This window comes from Chlorocebus sabaeus, chromosome 11 (assembly GCF_047675955.1).
Source record: "Chlorocebus sabaeus isolate Y175 chromosome 11, mChlSab1.0.hap1, whole genome shotgun sequence".
NCBI lineage: Eukaryota > Metazoa > Chordata > Mammalia > Primates > Cercopithecidae > Chlorocebus > Chlorocebus sabaeus.
Window position 1 is genome coordinate 47,178,261 of NC_132914.1, and position 21,193 is coordinate 47,199,453.

The 21,193-nt window shown below is 42.3% G+C and overlaps 1 protein-coding gene across 10 annotated transcripts in view; it reads left to right on the top strand.

Moving 5' to 3' along the window:
- The window catches only part of SPATS2 (spermatogenesis associated serine rich 2), a 172,715-nt gene that overhangs the window by 101,487 nt on the left and 50,035 nt on the right, over positions 1 to 21,193 (top strand). The window contains exon 1 of one of the 10 annotated variants that reach the window (XM_008003145.3): positions 15,184 to 15,264. The exons of the other annotated variants lie outside the window; for them this stretch is intronic. Coding sequence (XP_008001336.1) covers positions 15,243 to 15,264 — 22 coding nt within the window. The 5' untranslated portion in view covers positions 15,184 to 15,242. Of the gene's footprint in view, positions 1 to 15,183; positions 15,265 to 21,193 lie in introns of those variants that run through there. 10 annotated transcript variants of the gene reach the window in all.

A 21,193-nucleotide genomic window follows, 5' to 3' on the forward strand; every position in this document is an offset into this window, starting at 1 on the left:
CACCACGCCCAGCTGAGTTAGTTTTTATATGAGGTGTAAGCGTCTAAGTTTACTTTTTTGCATGTGGATATCCAGTTGTTACAACACGTTTTGTTGGCGAGGCTGTCCTTTCCTCCATTGAATTGCCCTGATGCCTTTGTTGAAAAGCAGTAGACCATGTGAAGATTTATTTCTGGACTCTCTTCTGTTACATTGATACATATATCTGTCTTTATGCTAGTACACTGTATTGATTAGTATGGCTTTATAGTAAATATAGTTTAATAAGTAAGGAAGATACATCCTCCAATGATTTTTCCCTCCAGAATTTTTTGGGCTATTTTGGTTTCTTTGCATTTACATATAAAATTTAGAATCAGATTATCAGTTCTTACAAAAATATCTGCTTGGAATCTGATAGAGAGTGCACTGAATCAGTAGGCCAGTTTGTGTAGAACTGTCATCTTAACACTATGGAGGCTTTCAGTTCATGAACTTACTACTATATCTCTGCATTTATTTAGATCTTAATTTCTCTCAGCAGTGGTTTACAGATTTAAATGTACAACTCTTGCATTTTTTTCTTAAGTTTATTGCTAAATAATTTATTCTTTTTTTTTTTAATGGAGTCTCACTCTATCATCCAGGCTGGAGTGCAGCGGCACAATCTTGGCTGACTGCAGCCTCTGCCTCCCAGGTTCAGAAGATTCTGCCTCAACCTCCTGATAGCTGGGACTACAGGCCCATACCACCATGCCCAGCTAATTTTTTTTTTTTTTTTTGTATTTTTAGTAGAGACAGGGTTTCACCATGTTGGTCAGGCTGGTCTCAAACTCCTGACTTCAAGTGATCTGCCCACCTCAGCCTTCCAAAGTGCTAAGATTAGAGGCGTGAGCCACCATGCCCAGCTGTATTTCCAAAGGGTAGTTTTGCTACATATAAAAATTATCAGCCAGGTGTGGCAGCACCTGCTGAAGGTGGGCGGATTGCTTGAACCTGGGAGGCAAAGGTTGCAGTTAGCCAAGATTGCACCACTGCACTCCAGCCTGGGCGACAGAGCAAAACTCCATTTCAAAAAAAAAAAAAAAAAAAAAAAAAAAATTTCATTGATAATGTTTTGTTCCAGTACGTAGAATATGCCATTCCACACAATATGTCATATTGTTCCTCTGTTGTAATGAGTCATTCTTCTCCTGTTGCTGTCAATATTTTCCTTTGTTTTAGCAGTTTGGCTATGATACATCTTAGTATGGATCTCTTGGGAATTTCCTCAAATGTTGGCCATTATTTCTCCAAAAAAATATTTCTCTTTCCTCTCCTTGGGATTCTATTACACATATATAAGTAAGCTTGATGTTTCCCTACCAGGTGACTGAGGCTCTGTTCCTTTTTTCCCAGTGTTTTTTTTCTTTCCCTGCTCTTTAGATTGTTTAATTTCTGTTGATCTCTTTTCAAGTTTACTGTTCCTTCTGCTGTTTCGGATCTGCTGTTAAGTCTGTCTAGTGAATTTTTCTTCTGGTATTGTATTTTCAATTAGAATTTCCCTTCATTTCTTGCCGGGCACAGTGGCTTATGCCTATAATCCCAGCACTTTGGGAGGCCGAGGTGGGCGGATCACTTGAGATCAGGAGTTCAAAACCAGCCTGGCCAACATGGTGAAACTGTCTCTACTAAAAATACAAAAATTAGCCAGTTGTGATGGCACAAACCTGTAGTCCCTGCTACTTGGGAGGCTGAGGCAAGAGAATCACTTGAACGTGGGAGGCAGGGGTTGCAGTGAGCCAAGATTCACATCACTGCACTCCAACCTAGGCAACACTCCATCTCAAAAAAAAAAAAGGAATTTTCCTTCTTTTTTTTTTTTTTAAAGTTTCCTTATTGAGGTTCCCAATTTGTTGAGTCATTGCAATTATATTTTCCTTTAATTATTTGAAATAATTTGATGTACTTTTCTGTACTTCTTTGAACATATTTATATTAGTTGTTTTGAAGTCTTAGTAAGTCCATCAACTGGACCCTCTCAAGAATCAGTTTTCTAAGGCCGGGCACTGTGGCTCACTCCTATAATCCCAGCACTTTGGGAGGCCGAGACAGGCAGATCATGAGGTCAGGAGTTCGAGACCAGCCTGAACAACATGCTGAAACTCTGTCTCTACTAAAAATACAAAAATTAACCGGGCATGGTGGTGTGCACCTGTCATCCCAGCTACTCAGGAGGCTGAGGCAGGAGAATGTCTTGAACCCAGGAGGCAGAGGTTACAGTGAGCCGACATCATGCCACTGCACTCCATCCTGGGTAACAGAGTGAAACTCTGTCTCAAAAAAAAAAAAAATTCAATTTATATTTATTGGTATTTGGGGTTTTTAATATGTATGAGTCACTCTTTCCTTCTTCCTTTATTCCCTCCCTCCCTTACTTTTTTCTTTCATTTAGGTAATGTATTGTGCTAACTCTAGATTCTCATTTTATTTTCTGAGAGTATTTGAAAAAAAAAATAATTTTCTGGACTTAAGAATCTTCCTCCTCCAAGTGTACAGCCAGTAATACATCTGTGCTTAAAAAAAAAAAAAAAAAAAAATCTAGTTTTTACTTTTTAGCCTGGCTTCTTGGGATTGCCTCTGTGTCTGCAGTGCTTAGTGATCAGCAAGTTATTTGGGCAGAGGTTTTGCTCTGACACCTCAAGCCCGTAAGGCTTTCATCCTCTGCTGATTGATCTATGTAGGCTGAGGAATACATTCAAAGTTCAGACCATTCTCAAGTCTGCTTTGACTTTTACTTTCCTATAGCTTCTCTTAGGTCTCCTTTATGCATTTATCTAGTTTTCTGTTTAGCTAGGGATGGTAGAGAGCTTATCTAGCTTTTCTGTGGCCTGTTCATTTACAGGATTTCCGTTTTAAATTTCCTACTTGTTTATCACTCACCCAACCAAGACCCCAACTAGTAAAACTGCAAGTTTTCTGTTTATTTCCTGCTGAGTTCTTGCGTTAGCTGACAGAGCTGTGGGGTTTCAAGTCCTTTTCAAATCAAGTTAGCCCTGTTGTCAGTAAAGCTGCTGATTGTCATGGCTAGCCCAGCCCTGGTAAAGTTAACTGTTCTCGAGAAAGCTGGAGATGGGGAATGGGAGCAGCCCTACTCTAGGCAAAGAAAGACACGGACTTCACTGCTCTTACTTTAAGCTTTAGCAGTTTCCCAATAATTTGTTTTCTGCCTTTGGTTGATTTCCAGAGCCCTGAAATGGTTGCTTTACACATTTTTTTGTTTGTTTGTTTTTGAGACAGGGTCTCTGTCACCCAGACTGGAGTGCAGTGGCGGCGCGATCATGGTTCACTGCAACCTCTGCCTCCCAGGCTCAGATGATCCTCCCACCTCAGCCTCCCGAGTAGCGGGGACCACAGGTGTGAGCCGCCATCCCCAGCTAGTTTTTAAAAATTTTTTTGTAGAGACTGGGGTGTTGCCATATTGCCCATTTTGGTCCTGAACTCCTAGGCTCAAGTAATCCACCAGCCTTGGCCTCCCAAAGTGTTGGGATTATAGACGTGAGCCACTGTGCCTGCCCTCGTTTTATGCTTGTGTTTTAAGGAAAGGACTTGCCTACCTCTTTACACGACCATAATCCTCAAGCTTCATTTTATTGTAGATTACAAAAGCATTGGTTTTCAAAGCATTAGAAATTAAAACAACAAAATAACAGCTAGTTCTTTACCCTAGATAGTTTGAATAACACTGAGTTAAATAATGGCAATAGTGGACAGGTCTTTAGACCGTAAATGGCCTGCTTGTTCATATGGCTTACTAGTTAATTAAGTAAAAAATATTTTGCGAAAAATCTCATGTGGGCCTTATCCTTGGGTTATGTATACTGTTTGTCAAGCAACCAGATGTCAAAAATCATGAGATAAATACAAGAAACTTTGAAAAGAACCCACGGCAAATACTTGAGAACCTGTTATATTTATGATATTAATTTATAGGAGGATAGATAGGCATAACTTTTTTGTTGTCTTGCACTGTCGCCCAGGCTGGAGTGCAGTGGCCCGATCTCAACTCACTGCAAGCCCCGCCACCCAGGTTCACGCCATTCTCCTGCCTCAGCCTCCCGAGTAGCTGGGACTACAGGCGCCCGCCACCACGCCCAGCTAATTTTTTGTATTTTTAGTAGAGACAGGGTTTCACTGTGTTAGCCAGGATGGTCTCGGTCTCCTGACCTCGTGATCCATCCGCCTCGGCCTCCCAAAGTGCTGGGATTACAGGTGTGAGCCACTGTGCCCGTCCCAGATATGTATAACTTTTTATATTTTCCTTACTGATCTCTGAGTCTAGCACTGATTAGAAGAAAGCAGACTTGGGGGGTAATCCCAGGTTGGAAGTGGGCTTGTTTGTGATTCCCACAGATTGCTGATGCACTTTACATTGTTCCTAATTTCCTCTGAAGACAGCCTCTAGAGATTAGAGAAGGATGAGATCAAGCCATTATAACTTTTTTTATATTTTTGGGAGTCCTGATTTTGTCAGATGATACTTTTCTCCCATATCTGACTATGTATCAGAATCATCCTGAACATTTAAAACATCTTTTTGCGTCTCTTTCTCTGGGGATGGTATACTAGACTCTTTTTAAACAGTCAAGATTGCTAGTATTGTTCTAGACACAAAATTATATTTGCCCATCAATGTCTAATTATATTTATCAAGTTACAGTGCAAGTAGTTTACTTTGTCAACTTCATCTGGCATTTTAAGTTTAGTTACCTCTCCTCTTTTGTCCCTTGCCAGACTATTCAGCTACAAAACACTTCCACACTTGGTATTTAAACCTCTGAAATAATGAAATAGCTGATTTGAGTTTCATAGTTGATCATGTAACAATGTCCTGTATTACTGTGCTATTGCTTAATTCTTTCTCTACTTTTTGTCGATTATAGAGCTACTTAAATATTTCCCTCCTTCCTCCCCCCCCCGCCGCTTCCCCTTCCTATTTAAAAATCTTTGGGGGTAAAAAGAAATGTCCATTTGGTTTTCCCCCTTTTTAATCATCATTAGGGTGAATCCTTATGTGTTGCATGATATCTTTCGTTCATTCACTTCATAATGGCATAGATGCTATTGAGATCTCACCTTGAAAGTAAATGACTTCTGGCTGGGCGCGGTGGCTCACGCCTGTAATCTCAGCACTTTGGGAGGCCAAGGCGGGAAGATCACCTGAGGTCAGGAGTTTGAGACCAGCCTGGCTAACATGGTGAAACTCTGTCTCTACTAAAAATACAAAAACAATTAGCCGGGTGTGGTGGTGTGTGCCTGTAATCCCAGCTACTTGGGAGGCTGAGCAGGAGAATCTCTTGAACCTGGGAGGCAGAGGTTGCAGGGAGCCGAGATGGCGCCACTGTACTCTAGCCTGGGCAACAAGAGTGAAAACTCCGTGTCAAAAAAAAAAAAAAAAGTAAATGACTTACGATTAGAATTTTCTTTTTTCTTTTCTTTTTTTTTTTTTTTTTTTGAGACGGAGTCTCACTGTCACCCAGGCTGGAGTGCAGTGGCGCCATCTTGGCTCACTGCAAGCTCCGCCTCCTAGGTTCACACCATTCTCCTGCCTCAGCCTCTCGAGTAGCTGGGACTACAGGCGCCCGCTACCATGCCCGGCTAATTTTTAAATATTTTTTTAGTAGAGATGGGAGTTCACCGTGTTAGCCAGAATGGTCTCGATCTCCTGACTTCATGATCTGCTCACCTCAGCCCCCAAAGTGCTGGGATTGCAGGCGTGAGCCACCATACCCAGCCTCTTCCCCTCCCCTCCCCTCCCCTCCCCTCCCCTCCCCTCCCCTCCCCTCTCCTCTTTTTCTCTCTCCTGTCTTCTCCTCCTTTTTCTTTTCTTCTCTCTTTTTTCTTTCTTTTTTCTTTTTCTTTCATTCTTTTCTCTTTCTTTCCTTTTCTTTTTCTTTTTTCTTTTCTTTTCTTTTTTTTTTCCAAAATGGAGTCTTGCTCTGTTGCCCAGGCTGGAATGCAGTGGCACGATCTTGGCTCACTGCAACCTCCACCTCCCAGGTTCAAGCGATTCTCCTGCCTAAACCGCCTGAGTAGCTAGGATTACAGGTGCCTACCACCATGCCTGGCTAATTTTTCTATTTTTAGTAGAGACAGGGTTTCACTATGTTGGCCAGACTGGTCTCGAACTCCTGACCTCAGGCAATCCGCCTGCCTCAACCTCCCAAAGTGCTGGGGTTACATGCTGGCCTTTTTTTTTTTTTTTTTTTTTTTTTGAGAGAGTCTCCCTCTGTCACCAAGGCTGGAGTGCAGTGGTGTGATCTGTGCATACTGCAACCTCTGCCTCTGGGGCTCAGGCCATTCTCCCACCTCACCCCCTCAAGTAGCTGGGACTACAGACACGCGTCATCGTGCCTGGCTAATTTTTCTATTTTTTGTGGAGATGGGGTTTCACCATGTTGCCCAGGCTGGCCTCGAACTCCTTGGCTTACGTGATCCAACTGCCTCAGCCTCCCAATGTGCTGGGATTACAGGTATGAACCACCACACCAGGTCTAGAATTTTTTTTCTTGCTATGTAATTTTGCTGAGCTATAGAACTTTTGAGAACTGTAGTAATGTGGTATAATTATTTTTAATAGATGTGTTTGAAAGTAACCATAAGTCCACTTCTTTCTTCTTTTGTAAGTTCTATAAACATTTGATTTACCTGAAGGGGTACTTAATAATAAAAATCTTTACAAAGTAAAATAAGGCTGGTTACAGTAGCTTACACCTGAGCACGTCTGGGAGGCTGAGGCCGGAGTATGTATCACTTGAGATTAGGAGTTTGAGACTAGCCTGAGCAACATAGTGAGACCCCATCTCTACAAATAAATAAAATAAATTAGCAGCCAGGCATGGTGGTTCATGCCTGTCATCCCAGGACTTTGGAAGACCGAGGCAGGCAGATCACTTGAGGTCAGGAGTTTGAGACCAGCCTGGCCAACGTGGTGAAACCCTGTCTCTACCAAAAATTACAAAAATTAGCTGGGTGTGGTGGCAGGCACCTATAATCCCAGCTCCTTGAGAGGCTGAGGCAGGAGAATCACTTGAACCCGGGAGGTGGAGGTTGCAGTGAGCCGAAATTGCACCACTGTGTTCTATCCTGGGCAACAGAGTGAGACTCTGTCTCAAAAAAGAAAAAAAGAAAAAAAATAGCCAGGCATGGTGGTGTGTGCCTGTAGTCCCAGATATTTGGGAGGTTGAGGCAGGAGAATCACTCAGGCCTGGGAGTTTGAGGCCACAGTGAGCTGTGATCCTGCCACTGCACTACGGGCCGGGTGACAGAGCGAGACCCTGTCTCTAACAAAACAAAACAAAAAAAGGCAGAAAAAACAAAGTAAAATAAAACTTTTCATAGCTAAGAAATATGGGCCAGGTACAGTGGCTCACATCTGTAATTCCAGCACTTTAGGAAGTTGAGGCGGGCGGATCACTTGAGGTCAGGAGTTCAAGACCAGCCTGGCCAACATGGTGAAACCCCATCTCTACTAAAAACACAAATTAGCTGAGAGTGGTGCTGTATGCCTGTAATCCCAGCTACTTGGGAGACTGAGGCAGGAGAATTGCTTGAACCCAGGAGGCAGAGGTTGCAGTGAGCTAAGGTCACGCCACTGCACTCCAGCTTGGGCAAGAGTGAGATTCTGTCTCCAAAAAAAAAAAAAAAAGAAAAGACAAAAGGAAAAAACATGCAATGCAACTTTCTCTCCCTGAAAAATGTTTGATTTTTCATTCATCTCATTCAAAAAGGTTGAACTGTACTTTTTTGACAACTGAAAGACAAGATTTTATTCTGGCTACTCAAGTTGTTTCTCTTTTTTTTTTTTGGAGATGGAGTTTCACTTTTGTTGCCTATGTTGGAGTGTAATGGCGCAGTCTTGGCTCACTGCAACCTCCACCTCCCAGGTTCAAGCGATTCTCCTGTCTCAGCCTCCCAAGTAGCTGGGATTACAGGCATCTACCACCACGCCCGGCTAATTTTTGTATTTTTAGTAGAGATGGGTTTTCATCATGTTGGCCAGGCTGGTCTTGAACTCCTGACCTCAGGAGATCCTCCCGCCTCAGCCTCCCAAAGTGCTGGAATTACAGGCATGAGCCACCACGCCTGACCCCGTTTCTCATTTTTAGGAGTAATTTTTTTCTATGTGAAATAGACTGGTTTTATTGATAGTGCTAGAGATGTTTTTGAGCCTTTTATTCACTTGAACCTGAAGTATTTACATTATTTATATACCATTTTAAGTCTGTTATTTTCTCTAAAAGTTAAATTCCAAACTAAGTTATAAATTTTATTTGTGGTTTTGGTACAAATGAAAACAATAATAGAGATCAGGGAAAGAAAAATATAACTTAGGAGCAGCTCACCAGCTGGTAAATCAACTGCATTTGCTTTTCGTGTACCTTCTAGTTCTTATCTGTTAGCAAGACTTCTTAAATTCTGCTTAGTGATAATCATGCCATAAGATCATCTCCTTCAGTTACCTTTTTTTGAGTGTGTCCCAACCACCTAGTACAGTTAGTTGTATATAATCTTCTTGAGGAGCAATCGGAAGAGACTTGCGACATACCATCATTAGCCTGTTAGTCTTGTTCCAGTGTTTTGTTGCTTACCCATCAAAACTTTAAACTTATATTCAGCATATTTGTTTCTGCCTTAATTTAAGCTCATACTTCTTTTGTAGCTTCAGGGGAATAAAGAACAATTGTTTGACATCCTCTTTTTTAAAAACTTTGAGGGTAAATAAGAAAGGCAATGTGAATATGAGTAGTGGTATAAAACACTGTTAGAACCAGACCAACTCAATTTTTAAATTCCATCTCTGTCACTAGCTATGTAGGCTGTCCTAGTAACCTAGGAAATCTCTTTACTGCTCTAGGTCTCCTCTTCCTTTCCTGTAAAATGGCAAGATCGCAGAAGACTTGTGTGTAGGAATATCAAGAACATTAACTGAGATAATTCATGTAGAGCTGCTTCACAGTGTCTAGCAGAATGAAGCACTCATTAATGCCAGCTGCTGTTATGGTGGTCTGTTTAGCCTTTTTCAACTTGAGACCATTTATAATTCCTGTAACTCAGTAGTTCTCACCTGTTAGACCCAATGTTCCCTTTTTATTTTTATTTTTTTATTATTATCTTTTGAGACAGAGCCTTGCTCTATCAACCAGGCTGGAGGGCAGTGGCACAGTCAGCTCACTGCAGCCTCAAACATTTGAGCTCAAGCGATCATCCTGCCTTAACCTCTTGAGTAGCTGAGACCATAGGATAGCACCTGGCTACTTTTTAAAAAAAATTGTGTTGTAGAGACAGGATCTCACTGTGTTGCCTAAGCGGGTCTCAAGTTTTAGGTTTCAAGTGATCTTCCTGGCTTGGCCTCCCAGAGTGCTTGGATTACAGGTGCGAGCCACTGTGCCTGGCCAAAATTTGTATTTTAACCATTTTTAAGTGTATTTTTAAGTGTATGGCTCAGTGGCATTAGTACATTCCCATTGTTGTACAACCATTACTGCCATTCATGTCCAGAACGCTTTTCATATTATAAAACTGAAACTCTATACCCATTAAACAGTAACTTACCATTCCCTCCCAGTTGTTGGCAACCACCATTCTACCTACTGTCTTTGTGAATTTGACTACGCTAGGTAACACATATTTAAGTGAGATTAGACTGGGTGCAGTGGCTCACACCTGTAATCCCAGTACTTTGGGAGGGTCATTTGAGCCCAGGAGTTTGAAACGAGCCTGGGCAACACAGTGAGATCCCATCTCTACAAAAAAAATTTAAAAATTACCCAGGGCATGGTGGGGTGTGCCTTTAGTCCACGCTTCTTGGGAGGTGGGAGGATCACTTAAACCCAGGAGGTTGAGTCTGTAGTGAGCCAAGGTTGCGCCAATGCACTCCAGCCTGGGCGACAGAGCAAGACTCTCTGTCTCAAAACCGCCCGCCCCCCAAACAAAAATTTATTATTGAAAAGTTTAAAATTATAAAAAGTAGAAGAGTATGAGGAACTCCTATATACCTGTAACTCAGGTTCAATAATTAGCTACATATGACCATTTTTTTTTTTTGTCTGTGTTTCCACCCACCTCTGATGGTTTATTTTGAAGCAACTTTCTCCCACTATCTTAAGGAAAGACTTTTAAAATAAAACATAAAATGTACTAACCAGAATTGAAAAGAATTAATGTCAGTACATTATTACATATAGAATTAAGAACACCTGTTCATCAAAAGGCACAATTAAGAGAATGAAAAGGCAAGTTACAGAATGGGAGAAGAAACTTGGATTATATTTAACAGATAGAGAAATACAACAAATCAATAAGAAACAGACAACTCCCCTTTCCAGAAACTGGGCAAGAATAGGCATGTCAGGAAAGAGAATATCCAAATGGCTAATAATATATATAGGCACTCAGTCTCTTTAGAAGTAAGTGAAATGCAAATTGAAACCCTAATGAGACAACTATAATACTGATCTCATACCAGAATCACTAAAATTGAAAAGAATAACAGCGCCAGGCATGGTGTCTCACGGCTTTAATCCCAGCACTTTGGGAGGCTGAGGTGGTCAGATCCTTTGAGCTCAGGAGTTTGAGACCAGCCTGAGCAACACGGCGAAACCCCGTCTCTACGAAAAGTAAAAAATTAGCCAGGCATGGTGGCGTATGCCTGTAATCCCACTGTAATCTCAGCTACTGAGGAGGCTTAGGCTGGAGGATTGCTTGAGCCCGGGTAGTTGAGGCAGTGAGCCGTGATTGTGTCACTGCACACAGCCTGGGCGACAGAGTGAGACCCTGTCTCAAAAAAATAATAATAATAATAATAATAATGAAAGCAAAGAGTTTATGGGGAACAATAGAAACTTGGTGGGGCATGGTGGCTTACGGGTATAATCCCAGCACTTTGGGAGGCCGAGACAGGCAAATCACCTGAGTTCAGGAGTTTGAAACCAGTCTAGCCATCATGGCAAAAAACCCATCTCTACTGAAAATACAAAAATTATCTGGGCGTAGTAACACACGCCTGTAATCCCAGCTTCTCAGGAGGCTGAGACAGTAGAATCACTTAAGCCCAAGAGGTGGAGGTTGCAGTGAACCGAGATCACACCACTGTACTCCATCCAGCCTGAGCAACAGAGCAAGACTGTCTCACACACACATACACACACAAAAAAATCTCAAATACTGCTAGTGAGAATCTAAATTGGTACAGCGTCTTTGAAAAACTGTTTGACAGTATATACTGAGGTTGAAGCTACACATATCATATTTAGTTCTATTTTTGTATATATTCAACAGAAGTGCATTCCTAGGTACACCATAACACTTCTACAAGAATATTGAAAACAGCATTGTTTGTATTGTCCCAAAACTGGAAGCAACCCGGTTGCCCATCACTAGCAGAATAGATAAGTAAATAATGGCATAGTCATACTGTGAAATATTATTCAGAAATGAAAACGAATAAACTGCGTTTACTTGTAAGAATCTAATATGAGTCTTACAACACGACGTTGAGCAAAAATCCAAATGCACACCAAAAATAAAATGCATACAGGGTTATTCCTTTTATAGATAATGGTAAGACTAAACCATAATATTTAGGGATGTATGCTTAAGTGGCATGAATTATAAAGAAAGGAAGTGGAAGTCCAGAGAGCGATTACCTTTCGTGAGTGGGAGATGGAGAGGGGGCATGATGAAGACTTCTAAGTACTAGCAGTGTTTTATTTCTTCACCTGGATAGTAGTACTTGGGTATTTGCTTTGTGATAAATTATCAGACCATAATCCTTTATGTATTTGTACCATACATGTGTTGTATATCAGCATAACTTTTAAGAGGACACTTCATTTGCCCAGAACAGGCTTAAACAAGCGTGTTACTTAAGTAGAGTGTCTCTTATCTTCACAAGTTTAACACTTAAAGCTGCCTTGTGATAATTTTAACAATTATTTGGAGACAGGAATATTTATGATTGAAGTTGATTATTGACTTCTAAGTCAGTTTAAGAAAAAAGAATCTGACAGGTTTAATTATCATTCACATGAAGGTTAATGAGTGAAGAGTGACAGATTTTGCAGTGCTGTAGTGTTATGAGAAAGGTCGTGGTTTAGTTGGAGACAGAAGCGTGCGATTAGGATTGACCTATTCATTTCTGTACTTTGAAGCAAGGTAGATGGGTGGAGAGGGAAAGCATTCACTATTTTACAGTTCTAGAAGGAACATCCAAAGCAAAGTCTTTTATAACAACAAACAACTTCTCTCAGATCTAAACTGGAATTAGTAGTATTACGTATGAAATGAAACACAGAGTTAAAATAAGAAATCATTTCCCATTCCTCACTGTCCAGATTCTTACTAGCTATTCTGTACTGATCTTAGTTAACTGGAAGTTTGAGTTTTAATACCTGGTTGTCCATCACTGGCAGAATAGATAAATAAATAATGTCATAATCATACAATGAAATATTATTCAGTGATTGTGTTAGTCCGTTTTCCTGCTGCTGATAAAGACATAACCAAAACTGGGCAATTTACAAAAGAAAGAGGTTTATTGGATTTACAGTGCCACGTGATTGGGGAGGCCTCGCAATCATGGCAGAAGGCAAGGAGGAGCAAGTCACATCTTATGTGTATCTCTTTTTGCAGCAGGCAGTGAGAGAGTTTGTGCAGAGAAACTCCCGTTTTTGAAACCATCAGATCTCATGAGACCCATTCACTATCACAAGAGCAGCATGGGAAAGACCCGCCCCCGTGATCCAGTCATCTCCCACTGGCTGTCTCCCACAACGCGTGGGAATTATGGGAGCTACAAGATGAGATTTGGGTGGGGATGCAGAGTCAAACCATATGAAAATGAATAAACTGCCTTTACTTCAAGAACATAACATGAGTCTTACAACATGATGTTGAGCAAAAATCCAAATGCATGCCAAAAATAAAATGCATACAGGGTTATTCCTTTATAGATAAAGGTAAAACTAAACCATAATATTTAGGGATATATGCTTAAGTTGTATGAATTATAACGAAAGGAAGCATTAAAGATACTTTAATTTTTTGACTTACATAATTGAATTTCTTTGAGTATTCTTGTTGCTACAAAAAAATTACAAGTGAATTTTATTACTGGTATACTGGTAGAATTCTTGTTGTTGTTGTTGTTCCTGCTCTGTAGCCCAGGCTGGAGTGCCGTGGCGCAATCTCAGCTCACTGCAACCTCCACCTCCCTGGTTCAAGCAATTCCCCTGCCTCAGCCTCCCAAGTAGCTGGGATTACAGGTGCATGTCACCAAACCTGGCTAGTTTTTTTTGTATTTTTAGTAGAGACGGGGTTTCACCATTTTGGCTACATGAGTCTCGAGCTGCTGACCTCAGGCAATCCACCCGCCTTGGCCTCCCAAAGTGCTGGGATTACAGGCGTGAGCCACCATGCCCGGCCTGGTAGACTTCTTAAGAATCTGAAAGAGAGGAAGAGGAAGGAATTTTTTTAAAACTGCATTTCATTTCATATGTAGGAAAATGAATTCCAGACTAATGAGAGATGTCCTGGAGACAGAAGAGTGGGCATTAAAGTCAATATCATTGCCTCCTGGCTGTTCTCTAGAGTATAGTACTAATGATACAGAAGTCAGGGAGGGAAGTTCTGGGAAGGGAAGGGCCGTGGTCCCATTGAATGATATTGAAGGGCGGAAGGGCGTGGTCCATGGCTAGGGCTCCATCCCAGGCCTAGGACCTAGGTGAGGATAGGCATTTTTGTTTTCCTGGCCAAATGTTGCATTTCCCAAGACCACTCTGGCCTGCCACGTCCCCATCCTGTGCCTATAAAAACTCAGAGACCCTAGCAGGAAGACACACAGGTGGCTGGACCTGGAGAGGAGCACATCAGGGGAGGAACACACGGGCTGCTGTAGGTAGAGAGGAATGCATCGACAGCCACCAGCACGCCAGCAGGTCACCGACCGGCAGAATGACGTGGAGTTTGGCTGGGGTAGTAGGAGGAGAGCCTGGGCCACCTAGTGGCCTGACTCCAGGGAAAAACCATCTCCATTCTGGCTCCCCCATCTGCTGAGAGCTACTTCCACTGAATAAAACCTTGCACTTATTCTCCAAGCCCATGTGTAATCTGATTCTTCTGGTACAACAAGGCAAGAAACCCCAGGATACAGAAATCCCTCTGTCCTTGTGATAAGACGGGTCTAATTGACACAACACGGGCCACCTATGGACAGTAGGTCGCTAAACCAAAAGAGCATCCTGTAACACACACCCACTGGGGCTTCAGCTGTAAACTTTCACCCCTAGACACTGCCCGTCCGTATGCTTCCCTAGAGGTTTGAGCAGCAGGGCACTAAAGAAGTGAGCCACAGCCCCACTGCACGCCCTGCGATGGGGGGCAAGGGAACTTTTCCTGTTGCACTAAAGTTTGTGAAAGGTGGACTGACTTGGAGGAATTGACAGGAATCAGAACAAACCTTTTAAACAGTGAGACCCTCAATAGTTCTTGGAACTTAGCTGGGTGCAGTGGCTCACGCCTATAATCCCAGCACTTTGGGAGGTCGAGGCAGGCAGATCGCCTGAGGTCAAGAGTTCGAAACCAGCTTGCCCAACATGATGAAACCTCGTTTCTACTAAAAATACAAAATTAGCCAGGCATGGTGGCACATGCCTGTAATCCCAGCTACTTGGGAGGGTGAAGCAGGAGAATCGTTTGAACGTGGGAGGCGGAGGTTGCAGTGAGTCAAGATCACCATTGCACTCCAGCCTGGGCAACAAGAGTGAAACTCCTCTAAAAATAATAATAATAATAATAATAATAATAATTCTTGGAATTTAACAATTAAAAGCTTATTCTGTTGCCCTGAAAACTCAGGAAATCTGTGAGGGAGAGTAAGGTAGGATTTAATTGCTTGTCTACCTCCTTCCCATAGAAACCCTGATGTTTCCATCAAGTTCTACCTGGAAAAGTCAGAACTCATTCTAGAAGTTTGTAAACTTCCTGGTTTAAGTGCTTTGTCTCATAAGAAGAGGCACAGCATCCTTCAGAATATAGTTGAAATGGCACCCAAAGGAGCAAAGTAAGGAAAAAATTTCATCAGCTGTTGAGACTATAGACAAATGAAAGCACAAATAACAGGAAGATAAAAGGCTGCTTTCTTGCATTGCAGCAGATTGACTGGTAATTGGACAAGCGTGGATTTCTTCTGAACCTGTGAGTTGCAGTAGTCACCTGATAGAAGAATGATTGATGAACCGTCAGTTGGTATGCTTATAACCTACTGAGAGGATATGTGTAGTCTGGCCATTGGCAACAAAGATGGCGTTATTCTTAAATAAGTTATAAAGAATTAGATATGTATAAAAGTGTTAGCATTTCAAAAGGCTACAATAACACACTACGGTAGTATTAATTAAAGCAGACTAGAAGTCCTACAAAATGGCATTTTAACATATTTTTCTAAATTTCCCTGATTTGCTCTGATTTGGTTCCCTTCCAAACTTGATTCCCTATTATTTACTCATTCTCTTTTTCATAAATATTTTATTTCCTACCAAAACTGCCAAGACCAACTCGGTCGGGGAGACCCTAACCCAGCAGTGCTAGAGGAATTAAAGACACACACACAGAAATATAGAGGTGTGAAGTGGGAAATCGGGGGTATCACAGTCTTCAGAGCTGAGAGCCCAAAGAGAGGTTTACCCACGTATTTATTAACAGCAAGCCAGTCATTAGCATTGTTTCTATAGATATTAGATTAACTAGAAGTATCCCTTATGGGAAACGAAGGGATGGGCCGAAATCAAGGGATGGGTTGGGCTAGTTATCTGCAGCAGGAGCATGTCCATAAGGCACAGATTGCTCATGCTATTGTTTGTGGTTTAAGAACGCCTTTAAGCGGTTTTCCGCCCTGGGCAGGCCAGGTGTTCCTTGCCTTCATTCCCATAAACCCACAACCTTCCAGCGTGGGCGTTATGGCCATCATGAACATGTCACAGTGCTGCAGAGATTTTGTTTATGGCCAGATTTTTTTGGGGGGGAGGGGCCTGTTCCCAACGTGTCCCCCTTTGATTTTTAAAGGGATAAAAAGCAAAGGCAGCTTTGTCATGGTGAGCTACTTCTCGCAGGAGTCAGGATCTGCATCTGCAGACTATACAAAGACAACACACATTAAAAGCACAATCACCATTGAAATGAGAGCTTCCAAGTGTTTTTATCTATTTTAATGGGTTACTAGCTACTAATCTGTCTGCAGCTCCTTTAAGCACTCCAGTTCCTGGCATTAAGGTCAGGTGTGCCTGGGATGTTTTAAATATTTGTTTTTTTTAATTTTGCAATATCCAGAAACAAAGTTTGCAGAGTGTCCTTCTAGATGCTTTTTTATTCTTTCCCAAATTTTGATATTATTAAGAGCTATTAATAGTTTCCACAAATCCTTATGTTTAGCTCCTACAACAGGCCATATCATTTGAGGTTGAAGTGCCACTATACCACTATGGTTCCAGATAATAGGAACTTTTGCCATACTTCTTATCATTTCTACCATCTTACCGTTTTGTTCAGACCATCTGAACACAGTGTGGCCATGGCATGCAGACTGAGAGGTGCAATCAAGCTAAATATTCCCTTAGAGGACCAATTAATAATGATTCCATAGGAATGGTGCAGCATGATTTTTTGGGCCTGTTCTGCAATGCAACCTTCCTAAACAAGTATGTTCATTTTTTCTAACTGGGTCCAATCCTGTTTACAAATAGGTTTTTGAGGTTGGTATGCCTCAATTATTGGAGCAGATTTATTATGGTAAATACTGAGATCAGAAAGCATGTGTAACTGTGTCATAGAGTGATTACATCCAGGCATTATTGCCAGCCAAGATTGATAAATATGCCCAATAGGTATAATTGTTCTCTGTGTCAGCCCTTGTTGAAGGAATACTCACGGCAATGGTGATCACCGCTATCATAGCTACCATTAAATTACTCATTGTGACTGGTTGTGCTGCTTTCCTCAGGTTTTCTTCCACCATCTGTGACAGCTTCTTGATCTGTCCTCAGGTGGGTGGCTGTGTTCAGCCAGTGTTGCTTGTGACAGCTGGGGTCCTCCTCAGCATCAGTCTTGACACGGCTGCAACTGGGGGGTCCTCGGGATCCTCCTGGAATCTGTTCCTCGGCATCTGGCTCATGATAAGGTTTCAGGTGTCTTGATGGTATCCAAATCGGCTGTTCATTTTGACCTGGAGAAACACAAGCATAACCTCTACCCCAAGTTGTTATTTTACCGATTTCCCAACTTTTTGTTATCGAATCTCTCCATCAAACCAGTTGTTCTGTGTCTGTCTTTGCAGCTGGTATCTGTAGATGCTGTTCAGCTGCTGATAACATCTGGCCTTTGGGCAGGCTCAAAAAATTTAAAGTTAATAATGCTAGATTCAGCTGTTTATGGGCTGTCCCATAATCCCTGTTTCTCCCCCTTTTTTGTTTTTGTTATTAGTTGTTCATCTGTGTGAAACCATAACTGAGCATTTTCAATTAACTGTGCGGAATGAACCATGTATGAAGAATCAGAAATCACATTAATAGGCATATCAAAAACAGTCAGTACTTCAATTACAGCTACAATCTTCGCTTTTGGTAGGGTGTCTGGAAAACTTTACTTTTCAATCCAGAATAAGAAGCTTTTTATAAAAGCTTGCTGTATTTGTGCTTTCGTGAGAGGGACAATAATTTTTCCAGGATCATATCTATGTAATTTGATGATCTGAGTTCTCCCAATTCCTATCATAGTAGAAATTTGATCTAAATAAGGAGTTAGAGTCCATGAATTCGTATATGGAAGAAAAAGGCCACTCTACTAAGTCCTGTTCTTGGACAATAACACCAGTAGGTGAGTGCTGAGTTGAAAAAATTAGCAAATCTGGAGTCTTCTCTCGATCTATTCTATTTATTTGAGCTTTATGGACTTGCTTCTCACAGTTAAACTCCAGGAAATGGAGTATTTCCTTTATCCACTCTCAGTCCTGCCATTGCCTGTGCTAGCAGAGTAGCCTTATGCAGATTACCTCCGATACCATCACAGGCCTTGATATAATCAACTAAATGTGCTTTCCCTCTGATAGGTCACAGAGCAGCCTGGCAATTGGGATTAGCATTGTTGAAGGCTAATAACTACAGCACTATATCCTGCAATCACTTTTTTAAGAGACTCCTGTAACCGAGCTATAAAATCCACATATGGTTCTTTTGGTCCCTGTTTTATAGCACTAAAGGAAGGGTATTGTTCTCCACATGAAGTGATTTTTTTCCCAAGCTCTAATGCACACTCCTCTAAGCTGTTCTATGGCATCATCCTGCATGACCACTTGTGCATCTAAACCAGCCCAGCCGCCAACCCTCAAAAGTTGGTCTACAGTTTTATTTGAGGTTGGGCCTGGGCATTGCGAGCAGCCTGAATGGAAGCTTCATCTGCCCACCAAGTTTTAAATGGTAAGAACTGAGCAGGAGTTAGACAAGCTCGAGTAAGAGCATCCCGGTCAGTAGGAATCATCTGACTGGAAACAGCAACATTCTTTAACAGTCCCATTACAAAAGGAGAACCTGGTCCATACTGATTTATAGCTAGTTTAAATTATTTGAGTAATTTAAAAATAAATGGCTCAAATGTAGCCATATTTCCCTGTTGATCAGGGGGGTGTATTCTAACAGGGAATTACCATTTCTAAATCACCCTCTCGTCTAGCTTGTTGAATTCCTGCCTGAATAGAACTAAGAGGGGTCGCTTGAGGGGCTGCTCAGTCACTGGGGCAACTACTTTTCGCCCAGTGTCCTCTGGAAAAGAAAGATCTGGAGGGTCTTTTTCTTCAAAATAATAATGAGGGGGTGCAGAAGGGTAAGGATGAACCTCTTCCTCCTTTGCCGCTTTAGCTTTAGCTGGCAAACAAACCTGCTCTGTAACCTCTTCTGTTACTTCATTATGCTCTCCTTCCTCCTCATCATCAGTGTGAAAAAGTTCCAAGGTGGAACGAACCAGACCCCACACTTGTCCCATCGTTACCCTGATGCTTCCGAGCTCCCCTTCTTACTCACTACGGGGTTTGCTTTAAGAGTACTTGGGTATCCTCCAGCTAGTTCCACGTTCTTTAACCGTCACTCTGGCGGCTTTGACCTGGATTCAAGCCCACACGATGGACACCACTTGCTGAGACTAGCTCGGTTGGGGAGACCCTAACCCAGTGGTGCTAGAGGAATTAAAGACACATACACAGAAATATAGAGGTATGAAGTGGGAAATCAGGGGTCTCACAGCCTTCAGAGCTGAGAGCCCCAAACAGATTTACCCACATATTTATTAACAGCAAGCCAGTCATTAGCATTGTTTCTATAGATATTAGATTAACTAAAAGTATCCCTTATGGGAAACGAAGGGATGGGCTGAAATAAAGGGATGGGTTGGGCTAGTTATCTGCAGCAGGAGCATGTCCTTAAGGCACAGATCACTTATGCTCTTGTTTGTGGTTTAAGAACATCTTTAAGTGGTTTTCCGCCCTGGGCAGGCCAGGTGTTCCTTGCACTCATTCCCGTAAATCCACAACCTTCCAACGTGGGCGTTATGGCCATCATGAACATGTCACAGTGCTGCAGAGATTTTATTTATGGCCAGTTTTGGGGGCCAGTTTATGGCCAGATTTTGGGGGACCTGTCCCCCCAAAAAAAGTCATATTTCCTCCAATAAGTGGTAAGTTGGCAGATTTACCACCCAGGAAATTAAAGTTAGTGGTATCTTTAGTTTTTGTTTTTTGTGGTTTTGTCTTTTTTATTTTTTTTATTTTTGAGACAGGGTCTTGCTCTGTTGCCCAGGCTGGAGTGCAGTGGCATACTCATAGTTCCCTGCAACCTCAGACTCCTGGGTTCAAGCAATGCTCTTGCCTCAGCCTCCCAAGTATGCATGCCACCATGCCCAGCTACTTTTAAAATTTTGTATAGAAATGGGGTCTAGCTGTGTTGCCCAGGCAGGTCTCAAGCTCTTGGCCTCAGGTGATACTCCTATCTTGGCGTCCAAAAGTGCTGGGATTACAGGTGTGAGCCACCACACTCAGCCAGCATCTTTAGTTGTGAAGTTCTCAATAGGCCTTAACTACTAATTCTTATGACAATAACTTCCTTTTCTTTGCACTTATATTTGTACAATATAACCCCAGTCCCCACATTTGCCATTAGTGCACATGAAGAAACTGAACTCCACTTGTAATTTTATTGGTGACTTACATGTGGATTATTCTCAAACTTGGCTTGAGATAAAGCAATTCCAGGCAATTGGTCACTTTGCTTTATGGTCCAGTATTGGCTGTCTTCAGTCTGAAGGAGAACTTCAGGTTATTTAATTGTTCATGAGATACCATTTCTGTAAGAGTTGGTACTTACATAGGCTCTGCTCTTGAGTTTACTTTTTACTTTTTAGGAGGAAGTTGATACCATTAGAGAAAATATGTCAAATAATAATCATACTTGTCAGGTTATCTAGACTTCTGGGCTTTACCTGTATTTCACTGGATCTTACCTCTTCTGGTCTTTCTTTGGCCGTGGTGAAATTGTTACAGGATCTTTGGGGTGTCACTTTTCTGGCCAGAAACCTCTGTGGCCAGTGATGCCTTTGCCTGAGTTCTTGTCCTGCATCCAGGAAGAATGACGTATGCAAAGAAGTGGAAGGTGAACAAGATGAAGAGGAGCTTTATTGAGTGTTACAACAGCTCAGCGGAGACCCACAGTGGGTACCTCCTCTCTGTAGGCAGGTCGTCTCCTACAGAGTGTTCAGCTCTCAGCAGAGAGGAGGCCCTGTAGAGGATGGTTCCTCTCTGTCAGCAGGTCGTCCCATTGTCTCTGCAGCTCTCAGCGGAGAATGTGGCTCTTCTCTGCAGCAGGTTGTCCCCATCCTCTCTCCATCCCTGCCCCGCTCTGGCTGAGCCAGGGACTTTTGTCGACCTCAGAGGGGAGAAAGTGTGTGCCAGTTGGTCCGTGGGTGGCCATGGGTGGGCCTGGAAAGGCACCACAAGTCCCTACCCGAGTATGCTGGACTAGCAGCCTGGCCCCCAGCCTTCAGAAGGCCCTCCCTGGCCTGAAGGTGGGGCCTAACCAGGGACCCGTTCCCTTCTGCCCAGGAACCTGCTTGTCTCCTGCTGCCATTCATAGCACCCTGG